This window comes from Ciconia boyciana, chromosome 8 (assembly GCF_034638445.1).
Source record: "Ciconia boyciana chromosome 8, ASM3463844v1, whole genome shotgun sequence".
NCBI classification, from domain to species: domain Eukaryota; kingdom Metazoa; phylum Chordata; class Aves; order Ciconiiformes; family Ciconiidae; genus Ciconia; species Ciconia boyciana.
Window position 1 is genome coordinate 60,338,219 of NC_132941.1, and position 19,323 is coordinate 60,357,541.

Genomic DNA, 19,323 nt, shown 5'->3' on the forward strand with positions numbered 1-19,323 from the left:
GTCTACCAAGACTCAGGATTGCTAGCCTTCGTCTAGAGAACACTCCCTTCAGTTCAACTCTACTCCTTCAGTTCGTTAGAATTTAGCAGACTTGCAGCAGTGCAAGACATGTGAATTTAAAGCTGCTCTTCAATACCAGGAAAGCAACAATAAAATGTCAGATTTAAACAGTTTAAGGTCAATATTCCAGCAATGTGACTTGCTCACCAAATAAGTATAACTTGCTCTATCCAAGAATTCTGAAGTTTAATTAAAGTTTATATACTGTGGTATGTGCAACTTTTCCAGTAAAAGGACTGCTAAAATACAACTTCATCTTTAGAAGTTGATTGAAGCTGATTTTATCTTTCATCTTTTTATCTTTGTCTTTTAGCTTTGTGGGAATGATTTTACAATGAATTTGAGATTAGAAATCTCGAGAACGTGCAGTACTTTATTTAACATTTTCTTGTTAAAATACCAAATACTTCAGTTATGTATAGTCCCCGGACTAAGCAGCCTCTCCAGCTATCATTTTGACTTGTACATCATCTGTAATTTTTGCATGTCTTTAAGTGTCATCTGGCAATCAGCTCTGTGACAATGAAGGGTCTAAATGGTCTTGCTAAGTGCTTAAAATAGAATACTATAAAAAAAAGAAGCGTCAAAGCCCTATATTTAGCCTGAAAGAGGACAACTGTAAATATAACCAGTCCGGCTTTATATGTGGCAGTCAGAGAGAGACGGCTACAGAGCAGTCCGCCTTGGTTTCTATTCCGGGAGTAAACTTATGCATCAGCCCGTGCAACACTTAAGTGGTTTAATCATTTGCATTCTCACCAGAGTCACATGAAGGATGGGACTACTAAATACGAAGCTCACATGGAAAAACAGGGCCCGGGATCAGACCGGTTTTGAAATCATGCCGGAGCGGGTGCGAGATCCGGGCTGGACACCTCAGGCCAAGCCCCCGGCCAGCGGAGAGCCCCTTCCCGGCCGCGGGCACGGCGCCGGCTTTGCCGCGCCTCCCGCGGGAGCTGGGCCGCAGGCTGAGGCGCCGCGGGGCCCGGGCCGCGCTGCCCTCGGCAGTACAGGCCCCCGCCGCCGCGACCCCCCCTTCGCCCAGAGCCTGCCCACCGCCTCCGCCCGCGGACGGCCGGGGGCCCCGCCGGGGAGAGGGAGGCGGAGCCGGGCCGGGCCCGCTCCCCGCGGCCGCCCGGGCCTCGCCTCCGCCATGCGGCGCGGCCGACGCCGGCAGGCCTCGGCCATTTCCTCGCGGCAAGGCGGCGCCGCGCCGCTCCCGGGCGGCCTCTCCTCAGCGCCAGGGAGGCGCCGGCCGAGGCCCCGCGCCGCGCCGCACCGAGGGGCCGGCAGAGGGGCTCTAGGGCCGGGCGCGGCTCGGGGAAGAGGAGCGGCACACGCTGCCCGCCGCGGCGGAGGGAGCGGGAGGCGAACCGGAGGTGGGGGGGCGGCCCGCACTGACCGTTCGCCCGCTTCAGGGCATTCTCGGGCCGCTGGAAGTACACCGGCATGATGGCGGCGGCCTCTCCTCACAGGGCGGCGGCGGCGGCAGCTCGCTCCGTGCTCCAGCCAGGCAGCCTGCGAGGCCGGAAAAGGAGGGCGGCCCGTCACCCGCGCGCGCTGACGTCGGCGGAAGCGGAAGCCCCTCCCGGCGGGGCGGATGGCGGCGGCGGGGCCATGAGGCGATCGTGAGGCGGCCCCGGGGAGGGCGGCCCTGGCGGGGCCGCGCCTGGCCGCGCCGCGCACCGTCGCTGAGAGGTCCCGGCAGGGAACGTCCGCCCCCGGTGGCTTAGCCCGGTGCCCGTCGGAGCGGGAGCCGCGATGGCTGACGGCCCGAGCACCGGGGCGCTCGGTGAGCCCTCTGCCGAGAGCCGTGCTTCAGGCTAACGGCGTGGCTGGTTTCCGCTGTTAGTGCCCAAGCGACGTCCCGTGCTGTGCCGGGCATCCCGGCGGAGGCTTGGGGAAGGAGGGGTTGCAGTGCGGGAACCCGGTTGGGTTTGCCACAGAGGCAGCGGCCGGTCACAGCGAGTTGTCCGGGGGTGGGTGCCGCCAGCCCCGCGTACCCGACAGTTCAGGGCAGACCCTGGCTTGATCAGACCCTCAGCGGTGGCAGCAGCCCTCCAAATCGGGGAGCCGGTTTGTGGAGCTCCACGAAGCCGTTTGGCTAACTTAGCCTTGAGCTTTTGGATTGACTGAATTTAATGCAGAACATTTTGGCAAAGAAGGCATCGTGTGTGCTGAGGCTTTGCTCCTGACAACTGGTTCAGCCGGTTCAGAAATTGTACTTTGGGGCAGTTAAGAACTTGCAGAAAGGCCTTTCTGTGTGCACGTAGTCATGGTCAGATGCAGATTTCATTCTTGATCTTAAGAATTTGGGCAATTATTTCAGAGGAACTCAGCTGTTCCTCTTAAGTCTTAAGCACAGTAGTAATAGCAATATCTATACGAGGGTACATGTGATAACTACTAGTGCCAGTGTGTATTTTTCAAAACTACTGATGTGAAAATTTTTATTGGCATATGGAGAGACAATGGAAGCTGTATAAGTGTGTGAATTATACACAAAAGTCCTATAAAAGCAGCAACAACAGCAGCAAGTGAATGTGTGACCAATGGGATATTTTGGATAAGTGAACAGCAGAATAGTGCATCTCCACGTAAGGCATTGAACACAGTACGCTTTTCAGTCTCCCAGCAGAAATGTGCACCTCTGCAGCTAGATCATTGATGACATCGTGACTGTAGCTGTGACCCTTTGCAGATCTGGCTGTCTCACACTGGTTTCTTAAGTATATCTAAGTATGATTTTCCAAAAATATGTAGGTAGATGGGGAAGTCTGTTGATGATGACTGAAGACAACCTGTTCTTGTCTTTTCAATTTCTGTTTTGGTACGTTGCTTTCTGTATACTAGTTGCTTGGTTTCTTTTTGCATACTGTTCACATTCACCATCTTGCATGGCCACCAGAAAGTTTCATAACCATTATACATGCATGTAAAAAATTACTTTTGATGTTGGCTTGTAATTACAGTTTATTGCTAAACAGAAAAATAGTTAAAACTAAGAACAAGAAAGACACAGTCACTGTATGGAAGCTGTAGCACCATCGGTGTATGCATGTGACTGATCCCTTTCCACTCTATTGCATGAGCCTCTGTTCTAGAGTAAAAAAATGGGGGCGGGGGGGGAAGCAACTTTGCTTTTTCAGGCTCTCTTCACTTGGGAGTTTCTCCATGTCCTCGTGCCCTTGGTACCTCTTTGAGATCCAGTGACCAGTGCTGTACACAGCGTTCTCTGTCAGGCCACACTATTGATTATATGATGGTATTTTAGTATGATCTGCATTCTGAACTGTCTCTGGCAGCCTAGATGTTTCTGTTTCAAGCCACAGTTATACATTCAGTAGAGTCTTCATTAAGTTATTTATAGTGCTGAACAAGTCCTTTTCTTGTCTTCATAAAATAAACTAATTTAAAAGTCTGTCAGATGGGTACCAGAGGCACCGCCCCAGTCTGGTGGCAGCTTCCCAGCATCCGCAGGCTGCCTGTGCCGTGTGGCCAGAGCCAGTGCCTATCCTCAGGCCTTGGAGCCTTCTCTGGGGGGCATCTGCACTCTGGCAGGGGACCGCAGGCGTGCTGCCTGGTATTTTGTGCTCTTTTATAGCAGCATTTGCTATTCAGGAGCCCAGTCCACTTCTTTGAATCTCTCTGAAGTTCCTGAAAGCCCTCCAGTCTTGAATCAGACGATTTTGTGTCAGGAGCAGCTTTTAATGGTCTGACTCCTCATCTCTCTTTCTACACAGTAGCTAAGTATATTAAATGTGTGTGCTTTAACTTTATGCCTTTATGAAAATCATGATAGCCTACCCTTGACGGGCCCGGCCTCTCCCCCAGGGCTGCGCATTGTCTTTAGCAGCTCCCGATGCTCCTGTAGTTATGCCAGGTATTTTGGAAGTTTCTCCTTCCTAACCTCTTTCTTCCTCCTAATCAGTGGCTGCTCTCTGCCATTAGCAGAGTTTGTGCACTATGGCTTCCATGGTATTCAGGTACCATTGTTTGTCCAAACTTGAAAATGAGATCTTTTAATTGTCAAATAAACATGTCGATGCATGGAGTTATTCAGGAATAGCCGTTGTGCTTTATGAACACTCCTCACCTTACTCGGGCTGCCTTTCAGGCACAAGCCAGCCTGGGGAGGCCTGTATTTTGGGCTTTGTTCAGGGGTGCAGCTTCTGGCCGTGACTTTGGGAAGCAGTTGCCAGCAGGGCCACCTCCTTTTCTGTAACATTTCACGTCGATTGTGCCCTGTGACTTACAAAGCGAAACAATAAAGGCAATGATTTTATTTTTTTTTTTCCGAAAGGCTTTTTTTTCCCCAGTTACTGCAGGAAAACAGGCTGGCAAGTACCAGAGAGGCTGTCAGGGAGGCAGCCGGAGGCACCGCCGCCGCGGTAAATGGCGGCCGGGGCGTGAGGGGGGACAGCCGGGTGGGCGGGGCCCCGGCGGGGCGGGGCTTGCGGCGGGCGGAAGGCGGCGGGGCGGCGGGGCTGGGGTCGGAAGATGGCAGAGCCGGAGACGGAGCTGCTGCTGGCCGTGGGGCTGATCGGTAAGGGCCCTCCCGGCCCCGGGGGAGGCGCGGGGGGCTGCTGGGAGGGCCGGGCCGGGGCTCGGGGCCGGCGGGGGGGGCCGGTTACCAAGTGGCCCGCCGAGCTGCCGCCACAGGGCCTGTCCCGGCCCGGCGCTTGCCAGCCTGCGGTTGTGCCTGCTCGCTGAGGCCGGCGTCTGGATCTGCTTGTTACAGAGCTAAACCGTGCACAACTCGTCCAGAGTGTCTTAAATTCACGGCTTCTGAGGTTTCTGTTATGAAATCAGAAATAGGAAAAGCAGGGAAAAGCATAAATGAGCTGATCTGGGCGCTTGTTGGTCAATACCTTTCTCATATGAATGTGTATTCAAACTCTTGGTGCTTTTTTGACCTCGTGAAGCAGGTCAAGAGTGGATATTTCTTAACATCTAAAAAATAAAACCTGTAGCACAAGTGCTGCCCTACGGCTTAAACCGTATCGGCAGAACTGGATGTCTAGGCTCAGGGTAAGGTGGAATTTTAATCTGATTCCAGGAAACAAACCTGATTAACCCATCGATTTACTTCCTTGCTGCTGTTTGACGTTCTCACAGTGAACATCTTTCCACCATAGAAAAAGACACCAACGGAGATGCTTTGTGGGTTTGGTGTTATCCGTCCGTAACAGCTGAACTGAGGAGTCTATTGCTGCGAAAGTGCTGCCTTACAGATGAAAATAAACTGCTTCATACGTTTGTATTTGGCCAGTATAAAAGGTCGTGGTTCTACATCACAACTGTGGAAGTTCAAGATTCTCCAGCCTTGAAAAAGGTAGGACTTGGCCGGCTGGTTTTTCAGTAGACTGCAGGGAAGACTTCTGCAGAGCTTCTTCTGGCAGTTTAAGCAGTGTTTTCCCATTGTGTGCCATGAGGAAGGGAAAGGATTCGAGGTTTTGTGTGCTCACAGATGCGGCTCTTCCCCAGCAGTCCACACGTTTAGTTTTTCACCAAGACATATATTGGATGGAATTGCAGAGGGATTGAGATACTCATTACCCAACTTAGATTCTTTGTATTAAAATGGAAGTGCTATTTCATGCCTTTATTTGTAGTTACTTTGTATTTCAAGTTCAGCAATTTTTTTCTCTCTCTCTCTCTTTTTTTTTTTTTGTCAAAAAAGCTCTACAGAGGGTCTTTCTTAGTGTCCAAAATCTTGTTCATATACAACTTGATGCCTTTTTTTTTTCCAAAGGGTTGAGTTATATAGGTAATTTCTTCTCCACTGTATTGATAACTGGAAGACTGCAAATATGCTTCTATACTTTCCCTGTTATGAAGATCATTAAATTGTCTGTTAAGTTTATTCAGTTCTGATATTGCATGCTATATTGTTAAGCAGAAAGATGATGTGGTAATTTTGTATGCTCACAGCAGAATGTTGCTTGCCTTTCCTCGCTCCAAGCTTACATCTCCTCTGAACCTTAAAGGTGTAAAAAAAAATAACGTGTCCCAGTGCTGTCTCTGACAGTGGTGGTGGGAGATCTGATTTAAGGAGGACACGTGAGCCTGGCCAGTGTCTGCAGACTTTCAGCCTCATGCTGTCCCAGCCCACAATCATTTGATTAAGGAAGTTAAGGAGTATTTCTCTTTGTGGGTCTGCTATCCGTGAATTTTTTTCCAGTCCCTTTCTAAATATGTTAATGCTGTCTGCCTCCACAGCCTCCTTCGGCAACAAATTCTGGAAGTTTCTTACCTGCTGTGGGGAAGAAAAATGCCTTTCTCTCCTTTAAAATAATCTCATGAGATTAAAGGAAGGCAACTCTATAAGAGTAGATCAAGCAAAGATAGTATGTACTAGAGCTGACTCAATGGAAATGAGTCACATCAGAAATCCGTTAACCAGGCCTTTTCTGCAGTTAGTAACTTGGATCTGCTGCTACCACTCACTTTTTTTTTTTTAATTGAAACACCTTGTCAGAGTACTGCAGTGAGTTCAGTAACGTGAAAAAGACTGTTCCTATGGGGTCATTAAATAAGCCGTGTATTTTTCTGTGCATGTGTCTTACCCAGGTGACCCACTTCTCCATTGTTCTGACAGCCAAAGACTTCAATCCAGAGAAATATGCAGCCTTCATGAGGATACTCTGTAGGTCTGTATAAAAGCTGTTTTGAGGTGGTACTGTGTGCATGTTTAGATGTTGCCAAGGCTAAAGATTAAATTCCATTGTGTTGTATTTGCATTTGGTCTAACAACCTGCTGGAAACTCAGTCTTACAAACTGTCAATCAGATTATATAAACCCTTGATTTGAGCTTATCTTGAGTGCATGCAATAAGTGTTGGGTGAATGTCTGATGCCCAGTTGGTTTTAATGTGTCCTCTCCAGACACGCACCACCACCCACCCACACACTCATTTTCTCTGAGAACATACTTTTAAAAAGTATAAACGTTTGGGAGGAGGTCAGAACTGCATAGCCAAAGGTCACCATGTGTATGGTGGACAACTTGCATCCCTCCACATTTCTACTACGGATGCTTCTTGCAGCTTCTCTGAACTAAGCACAGCACCCAGGGACATTTTTGCTTTTCCTCTAGGAAAATGAAAGCCCTCTGCCTCTTGAGGTTTGTGGCTCTGTCGTCTCCCTTCTTCCAACTAGACTGCTATCTTCTCCTTCCCTTGTCCGGTTTACTCACTTTCCTCCACATCCCAATTCTCATGATCTCTCTCTGCATCTTTCTTTGCTTTTCCTTCAGTTCCCAAATTAGTTAAGTCCTGGTTCTTGATACTAAGAGTATTCCCTGAGATTTTGCAGCTAACTGGATGCAATTGTGAGGTTATTGTGTCACAGACTTGGGAATGCTGTCAGGCTTACCAGTTCTGCAGGGTATTGAAAACCTGAGATTGTTCTTTTTCACTGATATATGAAATATTTAGATTTGCTGTGGATATATTAATGCTGATTTGTCAGCTAATACTTCTTTTCAAATCCAGGATGGATTCCTCTAAACATGATAATTGGGTTTCAAATGTGACATAGCTTTGTACTATAGCTAATATGGAAAACAGATAGTTGAGAGTTTCAGTGCTATTCCTGAAGTACCTTATCCTGTAAAATAGGTTATGGTGTCTCTCTGCTGTCTGAAAGACACCTAAAAGTGCATGGGGTTTGTTGGTGTGTGGTTGTTTTGGGTTTTTTGGGGGGTTGGGGGGGGTGTGTGTGTGTGTTTGTTTTTTTGATGAGTATCAAGGACACCTTTATATTTTTCTTTCATCATTTAACAAAGAGTACAGAACAATGTCTAATGATACTTGGATAAAAAATGAAAAACTAACTAGTTACATGGTCTGCATGTAATAACAGGAGTTACTGTAGTAGTTGCTTTTTCATAAAGCAAGTACCTTCCAAGTCTGCAAAGAATCCTTAGTCTGGACACCTGCTTACACCTTTGTGCTATGTTTCTATGTTGGTAAATGTTGGTTCTTTCATAAAATAAGAAACTCAAAAATACAAGGTAGTCTTTTATCCTAAGAGACAGACATGTTTTTGTGTGCATGTTGAAAGACTTCTAGTTTAGTATTTAAAACCTCAACCAGGTTTCCAAAATAAGAATTCTTGCCAATAATATTGCTATTTGTCATATTGTGATTTTTTTTTTTTCCATATGTCTGCGGGTACCGATTGCAATCAAAATACCAGACATTTTTCTTTTCACACAGAATCTACTTGAAGCATGGAAGTCCAGTTAAAATGATGGAGAGTTACATTGCAGTCCTTACAAAGGGGATCTGCCAAAGTGAAGAAAATGGATCTTTCCTCAGCAAGGATTTTGATGCTCGGAAGGCTTACCTTGCTGGTTCCATCAAAGGTTAATTAATCCAGAAGTCTCTATTCTGATTTCTTTTGTACAATATAAAATACAATCCAGTTTTCATGTGTACTCAAGTAAATAGTGTTAACAGTATTATCTGTGCTGTTATTATTAAGCTTCTTCAAAAAACAAATGATAATATCAGCATGTATATCTTCTATAAAATAATTTTCCCCTCTTTTCTAGATATAGTATCTCAGTTTGGAATGGAAACAGTTATCTTATATACGGCACTGATGTTAAAGAAGAGAATTGTAGTGTACCATCCTAGAATAGAAGCTATCCAGGAGTTTACCAGGTACTTTACTTTGCAATCCCTACCTCCACACCCACCTCCAAAAATCCAACAAATTTTGAACCTTCATTGAGAGAAATGCCCATATTCTATGGGAAAAAAATCTTTCTTAAACCTGTTTATTGAAATCCTGCTAAATCCCTCTTAAGGCTTTAGCCATATGTTCGTCAACTCGGAGAAATGTAACTGTAGAATGAGTGATAAACTCTGCTTGTACTGATGGTAGAAATCTCTGTAGTTCATGTATATGCATGCCAAATGAGACCTAGTCATACTAGTTCGTTCTTATGACATGCATTTCATACTGTGAAACTTTAATTAGTATAAGCAAAAATCTACTGTATGTCAAGTACCAATTTAATTTCCCTAGGACTTTGCCTGCTCTAGTGTGGCATCGACAAGACTGGTCAATTCTTCATTCATATGTACATCTAAATGAGGGGGAAGTGGAAGCCTTAAAAGCCTGCACAGGTAGTGATAATTTATTAATCAAAAATATACAGAAAATTTTAATTTCAGTTTCTATTGCTGCAAGGTCTTGCACCAGTGCTCTTTGGGGGAAAAAATGGTTACTTTGCTATTAATACTATTGTTCAAAGTTAAACAACATAATTTTCTTTAGAAAAGGCAAATGAACTAAACAAGTATGTTCGAAGAGAACTAGTTAATCTGGTGTTTCTGGGTGGATCCGCATCAGTCTACTCCAAATCACAGATGCAAAGTAGCTTTGGGACTTTTTTCATGTTGTGATTAGAGGGATTGAAAGTCTTACTGTTGCATGGAAGCAGCTCACTTCAGATAAGCTACTTTTTTTCCCAACTTCTACACATAGCTAGTAATTGAATTTTTAGGATTTTTTTTTTTTCCAGTTCCTAACTGAAGTTCCAGATTTTTATTCTGACTGCTGCCAGTGAACTCTCTAGCTCCTAATCACGGGTAGACTGTACCAGCTGTGTAGGAGTTTGATCTGTGTGACACATTGCTGTGTACGTGTAGTACTTAATGCATAATCCAGGAAGAGGCCCTTAGTTTATGCAAAGGTTGGCGTGACGCATAATGTGGCAAATAAGAGGCTTCTCTATACAGAATAATGAGCAAGAAGACTACTCATCTTCAACATTTCTACTGCATTGCCAACAGTGCTTGTTTCAGCTCACTACACATCTTCCACAGAGAAAAGCTGCTCCAAGTTTGCTCACCTGGCATGCTATAAATAAGAAAATCTGGTTTTATTCCTCTGTTCCAATCTAATACTGACTTAGTGACAAAGGACTCCAGACTGGAGATTTCTTTTAAAGAGGAAGTTCAGCGACTTTTTCATTTGCAAATGAATAATTTTAGTAGCAAGGTAGGAAGAGAGTTTAAAATTTCAAATGGATAACCTTTTTATATTGCATGTAGTGTTAGCGTCTCATCTACGTTCAAGGCAATTTTAGAAGTTGATTTTTAAGCTCCTCAGAAGTGAAGCATTCTGCTGGACATGCTTGTTAAATGACTGATAATATCAAGAGAGCAACCTCCTGGGTCCAATGAGTATTGTGTCAAATACTCTTCGAACAGACTTTAGGACTGTGATTTTCCGCAATTTCTTGGTTTTGTTTTGGTTTTGTTTATGAAGATCGTAATCTTGCCAAAATTCTGCTCTCTAGGTTACATTGCTGGATTTACAGACTCTGAAGTGAGCAGTAGACCAGACCTCTATGATGTGTATGTGAATTTGGCAGATAGCGAGATCACTATTTCCCCTGTAGTAAAAGGTTGGTTGCTTTTTATATTTTGGATTTAGAGGCCATTTATTCCAGAGTTGATAGTAATTGCTGAACCTCGCTGTAGGTCGAACAGTCTTGATCCTTCTTCCATCCAGGTTCTGAAAAGTCAATAGGTAAGCTTCTGGCTTTCAGTTTTATTGAGACCCTGGAAGACTGGTGAAAGTTGGAATTTGGAAAGACGTGCTTCGTCTTCCAACAAATGTACAATTGAGATTTCAAGACGTCCGTGTTAGACAATTGCATGGAAGAGACATTCAGCTGAATGCAGAGGTATCACATGAGTCTTTAGGAAAACATTGCACTAAGTACTTGGAGATTGGGGACTATTTGAAAGGAAAGCTTGTATGTTGCTTGTCATCTTGCTGTTCCTTGTCATCTGCTTGGGGCTGCTTTAGAGGTAGACAATTTGCCTGTGCTGGCATGGCTGTTGATACTCAGGTTGCTGCTTTTACCGATAGATTTCAAATGGCAGTCATGAAGAGGACCTCTTGTTTTGCCTTGTTATTCAGATGCATTACTAGATATCATAGAAATGGTAATTTTACGTGAATGTGTGCCTTTTTTTTTTTTTTCCTCCTTACTCAGAGGCAATGACAATGGGAAAACTTCACAAAGAAATTGGACAACTAATTGTTCAATCTGCAGAAGATCCAGATAAATCAGACAGCCAAGTCATTAAGGTTAATATATTTTTTAATTTTTATTTTTAAATCTAGTTAAATTACTTCTATCACTAAATCTTGGTGGAAGGGAGGAGTAGGAGGAAGATTGTCCCTGGAATAAGTTGATCTTTTGTACCCTCTGCTGTTTTACAAATTAGCATTTTTATTGTTCATACAGGTTTTTAAGAATGACATAATTGGTTTATATTATCCCTTGGGTAACCACATTGCTGAAGAAACTTCAGAAATTGTATTGATTATAAGAATTCCAGTAAAACTAGTTTTCCAGTTCTATTCTACAAAGCATTTATTTTGCTGAATACCTTGTCAATAGTATTGTCACTACCTTTGTGAAAGCCCTACTGAGATATGGCTTCTCAGCTATAAAGCCTGATTTTTATGATGATGGTGTTTTTTTCACTTCCTCCCCTATCTAATAGATTATTAGACATTTCACAACTGAGCGACTTAGTCAAAAGAGCTCAGTTAGGCCAGCGAGAGGAGCCTGTGGAGTGGCAGTGCTCCCTTTATTCAACATCGTACAAGAGTAGACTGAAGAGCTGTTGCAAGTTTGCCTTAAAATAAATGGGGTCTTTATTTAAAATGAACTATTCATTTATCATTACTTTCTTTTTGTTCTGTATTGATTTTTTTTTTTAAAAATAAGTGTATGTTAAAACATTATAATACCTAAGACTGTGTTCATTCTTGCTTGTTTTTCTGTTCTTCAAGGATATTTCTCTGAAGACAAAAGAAATCTTGGCTACTTTAGCCTCACTTACTGAAGTTTCTGATGGCAATGAAAAACCAACCCTTAACTCTGAGGCCCTGAAACAAAAGCGATTTCCACCAGCTACAGAAAACTTTCTTTTTCATTTAGCAGCTGCTGAACAAATGCTTAAAATCTGATTTTGATGCACTTCAGTGTTATGGACCAACTCAAAAATACTGTCTTTGCCATACAGATAGGAATACCTGATATTTTATATGGAAAAATTAAAGGTATAAGAGTGAATGTCATATTTACCATGATATAATGCAGAATATCGAAGCTTGATGTGGACCATATGGAGGCATATTTGGGAACATTCCTGGTGTCATTATCTTCCCCAACTATAATTTTGTATATATGGCACCCGTATTTCATATCACAGTGTGGGTGCATATACAAGTAGCATGTGCCTGTGTGTCCAGGCCGTGCCAGACATTATTATAGTGGCCGTTTGTCCTGCAGGTTCCAGATGTCGGACAACTCTATTCTTGTTCTGACTTGTCTTCCTGGGGTCTGGAACACGGGCCGCAGCACATGTGCTGTAAAACCAACGCAGTTTGGATGTGCTAGTCTCTGCACAGGGATACACTGAACACGCAGTTGGTCTGAGTGCTCATTCTGGGCTTCCAGGTATATCAGCCTGTCAGATATGGCTCTTGCTCTGGACTGCCTGATACCTGGAAATGCCAAATAAATGGACAAGTTCTCTTCTTTCTACTTGAAAGTGTCTAGGTAAAAAAGGATGTCTGGGAAAATCTGACGTGGTAGCCTTAGTATATAAAGGAAGAGGTATTCTAAAGCTCAAGTGGGAGTTGAGCACCTCTTTTGGACTCTTGCCTTACAGGTTTTCCCCCTTTCGCTCTGTCCCATGCCTCTGATGGAGGGAAAAGAGGACAGGATTACTATATTTAAAATGGGGCTTCCTAGGGGGGTCACAGACAAGTGCTGCTTTATAGCTGGAGTCATTTAAGAAGTTGGGGTTCTCAGCTGAGAAGATACCTGGCCATTCATTCCTGATCCATTTGACAGAAAATCAGATGAGTTAAAGCCTAATGGACTAGAAATGTTCAAACGGCCAGGTACTACAGGTAGAGCATCAACCTCTTAAACTGCTTGAGCTGTAACACGAGTACTATCTGATGGTGCTCTGTGTAGACTAAATGTAGAGGGAAACTTTTGAAGTAATAGTGAAAACTGGGAAATAGTTGAGAGACAATTAAAATTTGCATACTTGCTTGGTTGCGTAGCCATAACTAAAGAGATTTTTTTTTTTTTTTCATTGAGCAGCCTGAAACTAACTGCTTTGTGATCTTCTGAGAAGAACTTAGATTCTTTATAGGGAAATACTCTGAGCCAAATTATCTGTATTTCTTCAGAACTGTCCACAACAAATCAGTCAATTCTGCAGTAGCACTTTGTTATAAGAAAAAGTAACGTTTTTCCTGGCCTTTGTACAGATAGGCTGTAGCATGTCGTTTTACATAGAGATTTTATACTTATTAAAACTTTAGTAATCAATATTTATATTGTTAAATAATTGGATGTTTGCTATTCTGAAACTGGTAGAGCTCATCAATATGTGCAAGCAATATTGGTTTGAAAAAGGGTTGTCCTTTTGCTGTGTATCATACGTTAAGGAAATCTATTTTAGGATGTGGATAAGGAATGTGGCATCTATGTATAAAATGGCTAGTTATTACAGTCAGTAAATGAAAGTGCTTCAGAATAATCCCCTATTTTCAGGGGTGTAAAATTCTATTTTAAACACTTACTCAGCAGTTTAAATTCTGAACACAGAAGGTGTGCTTTTTTTTTAAACTTCTGAGAGAAATACTGCAATTGCCTTTGTTTACCTGTAAGTGCTCTGCAGCTTTTTTCCCCCCCATTTGCCCATTAATGTTTTTTCTTAATGGTTCTTTAGTATTGCTGCTTCTGTTTTGGGACTCTTAAAACAGTCGGAATAGCAGAACTGCAAAATTATGCTGAAAATTCCATTCAGGACCCACTTCAAAGTCCACCGAAACAGAAGTCTTTCACCCAAGAAAAACCTGAACATGCTTTCAGTCAGCTGTCTTAACATCACATTGTAACTGTGAAGAAATTCACATAGTTTCTTATTAACAAAAAGCCTTAAGGTATATCATTAAGGTAGTATGGGTGTTAGAGACAACCACAGAAAGCAGAGAAGCTCAGTTATGAACTAAATATTGAATGCTTACTTTGCTTTCTGTTTTGGAAATGTTTAAGTTGAAAATCTTGGTGGTGTGTTAGATCTTGTATTCTGACGTTTGTGTGAAACAAATGAAATATAATTTTGCACTTACGGAACTGGAGTCAGCATGCTTATGTCTATTAAAAAAATCCTGAACAGTCTACTCTTTAATTTATGTAAATGTATTCTTGAATGGTTGTGACCACTGAGTCACAGGCCTTGGCTCTTAGTTTTGCAATACCAGGATTAAGCTACAGCTTGATGTTTAGGTCAGAAATGTACTACTACACATTCAAACAGTTTTGTCATCTGTGCTGATTTTTTTTGTCAGTGCTGAGAAAGTTGTATTGGCCTCCATCAGCTTCAGTACTTTCAAAAGATTGTCCTAATGTTCTTGCATCTTCTTAATGACTTTTGACACTTGTTTCTTCTCAAAAAGGTTTAGAATAAAATAGAAAAATCTGGAAAGTCAGAACAGGGAAAGATTTCTGCTTATTTCTCACTTCCCTTTCCTCAGGATGTGTACAAGCAGACTGTGTGTGCAGTCGCTGGTTTTGCAGTGTCAGATGACATCCTTTCTTCCTCCTCCTAGAAGCAAAGACCATGTAAAATGAAATTGTCATTCCTGTCTTCTCATCTTACTGCCTTTCTGTTCTTGGATAAATACAAAATGGTGAACGATTGTTCCTGTCAACCTGCTAAGAGACATGCCTCCAAAAGGCGTGCAGCACGTAGAATAATTGAAAGCCTTGAATTCAAATGAAAATTGTAGCACTGCTCCTTCCTCGGTTGAGGCAAAAGGTACTCCCCAAGCACTCTGCCTTGCTCATTGCCCGTATGAACCAGTCAGTGTGATAGCTGTCGCATAACATCTGCACTACGTTTGCAGATTTCAGAAGGTAGATAGTGAACAAAGCAAAGGCTTGCAAAGGGGAGCAGTATAAACAGTCACTCTCTTCAGTTGTAATTTTGCTGAGTAAATGGGGCTAGTCCCTTAAGGCTAACTCTGTTTTTAATGCTTTCATGCCTGGGGCTTTAGTCCCTGGTATGAGCTGGTCTGCCTTGTTTCCCCCACAGGCAAGCGTCGGGGGAATGTTCTGATTGAGAGCAATACAATGCTGTGTAACCTGGAAAAAATTGATGCAGGCCATCTGACAGCATCCGTCTTAGAACTATGGGCTGCTTCTGATTTCAACCTCTGACTGCTTCGGTTCCCCAGCCACTGAAAGGACTAATGATAATTTGTTAATAGGGTGTTGTGAGGTGTCATTTGAAGCAGCTAAACTTCTAGATAAAAAACAAGCCATGAAGTTCACAGCTGCCTTGTACTGCCTTGCACCCTTCCCAGGCAGCTGGCTGGCTGGAGTCTGAGTCGGAGGCATCTTTGGTCAGGTGAGGCTGTTCCCTGTAGCTGCCGAATGATGTGAGAGTCAGGAGGAGACTCCAAAGGGCAGCAGCTCCTTCCTGAGTGACACGGCAGCACATGGCATGGTGTTTGCTGTCTGATGGGGAAGGAGCTGCAGTGCAGGACTGCCTCCCCACCTGCATCCTTCCATCCTCCACCCCTATGGCCTATGGGGAAAAATAGCGTGGCTGTGTTACAGGCTTGGGGGTAACACAGGGGCACCAGCTCCAGCTGGGGAAATGCTTTGATCTCAGTATTTCCTAACATGGGTGTGGCTGATTTTATTTTTTTTTTAAGCTACATTAAAGGGACATGGAAGCATCATTGTATATTCCTGAATTCCAGGATGACAAGCTGAGTAGGTGGGGAACTGCTAGCATATTGTGCTGTACTGAGACTTACATTTTCATTGAAGCTGAAAGCTTCCATCTATTCTAGTTTACCACACCTTAAACTGGTTCCACTGCTAATGCACTGTCACTTAACAGACCTGCCAGTGCTAAAGGCAGGAGACAGACCTGCCTTGGGCTGGTATGTTGTTAATCTATTCTAAGTTACAAAGGGGAAGGTTGTCCTGTAGATGCTGACTCTCCTCCCGAGTCCTTCAAGCATGATGCTTTTCTGCTTGTCCCAGTCTTGTTCCCCTCACTTACACCTCTGGTGTCTGGTCCTGGCAGTTCTAGTTCTAGTCTCATAATGACTTTGTTTCAAGACCAAGGATGCCAGGGCTTTTTTAGCAACGTATTTTCCCTGTCCTGATTCGGGAAGCAGCTGAATCACCCAGGCTGACAATTTAAATGGCAGGTGCCTGCCTTCCTCTTCTGGAAAATTCTGGTTAGGGCACTAGAAACACTTCTGAGAACAGGGGAAAGGAAAGAGAGGTATTTAATAACGCTGAGGGAGCTGTGTTTAATATGGCAAATTTCAACTCGAGTATTCAGTAAGAAGCTGGTAGAGTTTGATAATGGGCAGCTGTAATAACAGGCACTATTACCAGACCTATTCCATAAGCCTTACTCACAGAGTTGTAATGACATCAATTTGCTTAAAACATCCAAATGTGGTGCCAGAGAATTTATAGCTTGTCTAGTTACCATGACGATTCAAAGTTCACAAATGTGTTATCTTCAATTTGTTGGCTTTGCTCTACTGTTGGTTTTTTTGTTTTTTTTTCTCTTTGCTTCCACTGTGGTTCATGTAACTAGCATTTACTTTAGCCATTCTTAAATTATGTTTACAAAGGGAGTGGGGAGAGGTGTGGGTCTTCATTGTAGTGCCAATTAATGTTTACTGAGAGTGGAATTAGACCCCATCTGAGTTTGCCTTTGGTATGTTATTGAAATAGGATTAATAGAGAAATAGGGTTTTAGAGAATTTAACCGTAGGATGTTAGCTGTGCCACCGTTATTACAGATTTGAAAGGACACAAACACTTCATTGGGAGAGGCAGGCTGAGACTATAAGCCTGTTCCACCTGACCCTGTGGTATGTAAGGAAAAAGAGCAGGGCAAGCCTCTTTCTCCCTAGTGTCCTCCCAGCTCATCAGCTGAGGCCAATGTGATCTTTTCTTCTTGTGTCTCCTTTTGGCTGCTGTTGAAGATGGCATTTGGCTAGGCAGACCTTTGGTCTGACACAGTACAATTGCTTTTATGTTGCTGACCCTGATGGGATTTTACTATGTACTTAACAACATGACCCACAAAGGCAAGGCTAAGTGATCCCTGTTGAGTTCAGTAGGTGTAAACGATCCTTTACCTTTAAAAATTCACTACAGTCCTCCAGTGGCATAGTGCAAACTCTTTGCCACTCTTAGGTTTGGCAACTTACAGACAGTATCCATGCTGTCTTCCTGGAACAGCTTTACAGCATGCTTCCCTCAAGTTACAGGTCCTTAGGATGGGCTGCTACTCCCCTGTCCTCTTTCCTTGTCTGACCCTTCCCTGCAGTTAAGTTGTTAGAGGAAGGCTCCGAAAAGGCAGAACTCAAACAAGAAACTAAACTCAACCCCCTACTTCCTGCTTTTGTTCAGTGCCAAAAGCACAGCAGGAGCTGTTTTCCTGCAAGAGAAAATTTTTCCTGCTGTTTTTGCTTACTTTGCTCTATGCTGCTGTCTTCCTGTAGGGATGAAGCGGATTGGGAAACCTTTGGTTCCCTCACACCATGAAAAGAAATCTAATCCTCCAGCAATTGGAGAGCAAGTGTATGGTGCTCTAAGGAAGTTAAATTATGGCAGACTTTGGAGGCTGTACTTGTAAAATTATTTCCATGAAAGTGATTATTACATTATTTAGTGCGTATTTATCCTTGTCACAGCCTCAGCAGGACCTCACGTAACTTCTTCAGTGATCTTAGAGACATCTCTCCTATGACCCCTGCTACAGTTATCACTACCACAGGGTCTCCCACCACACTTGTGGAGCTTCTTCCGACCTTGTTCCCCCAGGAGAAGGTCTGATCTTGATTTTGTGGCAGGTCAGCAAACCACATGAAAGCAGCTGTACTGGGCCAGACCAAAGATCCATTCAGCCAAATGTCATATCCCAGTGGCCACCAAAAGTAGACACAAGAAGAGAGTGAGAGCAGGCAAGTAAGCTATTTACCCCTTCCACTCTCCAGTAGTATGGAGCTTATGAACTACTTCTGCTGGTGTAGCTTCCACGAATTAGTGTCCTTCAGTGGATTCCCTTTGATGGAAAAGCCCATTCTCCTCTTAAATTCATGTGAGCTTTTAGTATCCATAATGCCCTTTGGTAAGAGCTTCAGAGTTCAACTACATGTTGAGCTATCTGTCACTACCCCTAATTCCACTCCTAGTGTTAACAGTCAGCTCACAGCCCAGCCATGAAGCTGGATTATCCCCTCTGCCAAGCTCATTACTTTTCACTTACCTATTTGTTATTTCACCTGTTTTTACATCCAGTGTTGTAAGCTCTTTCTGCAACTCTTCACAGACAGCCCTCGTCCCCTGAATAACTTCGTATGATCAGCAAAATTTATCACCGCACTGATCAACAGGCTAACCCTTATGCCACATCTCAAGACAGCTTTTTTTGTTTGGATAAACACTGTCAACCTGCAAAAGTGGGGATTCCTCATTGTCCACCACAAGGTCAGAAAGCCACAGGATTTCCTAGCAGCTTCAGTGTAAAAAACAAGTTCTAAAGCTGAAGGGGCATCAGGCCTCACAACTTCAAGGATGTCAAGAAAGCCAGGAGCCACTTTGTAGCCAAGTTTGACACCCAGTTCCTGAACATTTCTTAAACAACTGAATTTAACCAATATTACATTACCATCAGGGTTGCTTTGTCTAATATCACTTTAATGGCTACCTCACTCATGTCTCATCCTTGAAATAAGTGTTACTAAACACAATGAAACATACAAAGTAAGGATTCTGAGAAGAACCAGCTTGACTTTACCCAAAGGACTACTGATGTTAATGCCTTTACCAGCTGTGTTCCTGCAAAGCTGCATGTTAAAAGCTGCAGCAACAGCAGAACAAACTTTTGTATTCAATAGTCTTTTAATTAAGAAATCAATCACACGAGGAAGCATACAGAACACAGTTTGTGACAAATGCTGTGTTACAGTGCTTTCTGGTACAAATATAATTTACAGCATTAAGGTATGTGTGCATATCTGCCTGTGGGCTGGGGCTTGCAAAATCATTTTGCGAAGTTCGCCTCTTTATAGACCACACCATTGTACACCAAATCTGGCATGTACACCACCACAAATTCACGATTCAATCAGTCACATATGCCAGTTGAATTT

General features: G+C 43.5%; 2 protein-coding genes across 4 annotated transcripts in view; one reads left to right on the forward strand and one right to left on the reverse strand.

The window, feature by feature from the left end:
* EIF3A (eukaryotic translation initiation factor 3 subunit A) overlaps positions 1 to 1,612 on the reverse strand; it is a 36,326-nt gene extending 34,714 nt beyond the window's left edge. Inside the window, exon 1 of the mRNA XM_072870517.1 lies at positions 1,463 to 1,612. Coding sequence (XP_072726618.1) covers positions 1,463 to 1,511 — 49 coding nt within the window. The 5' untranslated portion in view covers positions 1,512 to 1,612. The remainder of the gene's footprint in view (positions 1 to 1,462) is intronic.
* On the forward strand, positions 1,598 to 14,305 carry DENND10 (DENN domain containing 10). 3 transcript variants are annotated; one of them, XM_072870519.1, is made up of 9 exons: positions 1,598 to 1,852; positions 5,199 to 5,395; positions 6,634 to 6,713; positions 8,283 to 8,431; positions 8,621 to 8,732; positions 9,100 to 9,200; positions 10,379 to 10,486; positions 11,084 to 11,178; positions 11,893 to 14,305. In XM_072870519.1, the coding sequence occupies exons 1-9, from the start codon at positions 1,822 to 1,824 to the stop codon at positions 12,067 to 12,069; spliced, it is 1,050 nt and encodes a 349-aa protein (XP_072726620.1). In that variant the 5' UTR covers positions 1,598 to 1,821; the 3' UTR covers positions 12,070 to 14,305. The 3 variants fall into 3 exon arrangements, with proteins under 3 accessions (XP_072726620.1, XP_072726619.1, XP_072726621.1); XM_072870518.1 differs by lacking the exon at positions 1,598 to 1,852 and adding an exon at positions 4,530 to 4,606; XM_072870520.1 differs by lacking the exon at positions 1,598 to 1,852 and adding an exon at positions 4,533 to 4,606 and having other exon boundaries at positions 5,120 to 5,395.
* Positions 14,306 to 19,323: the final 5,018 nt, after the last annotated feature.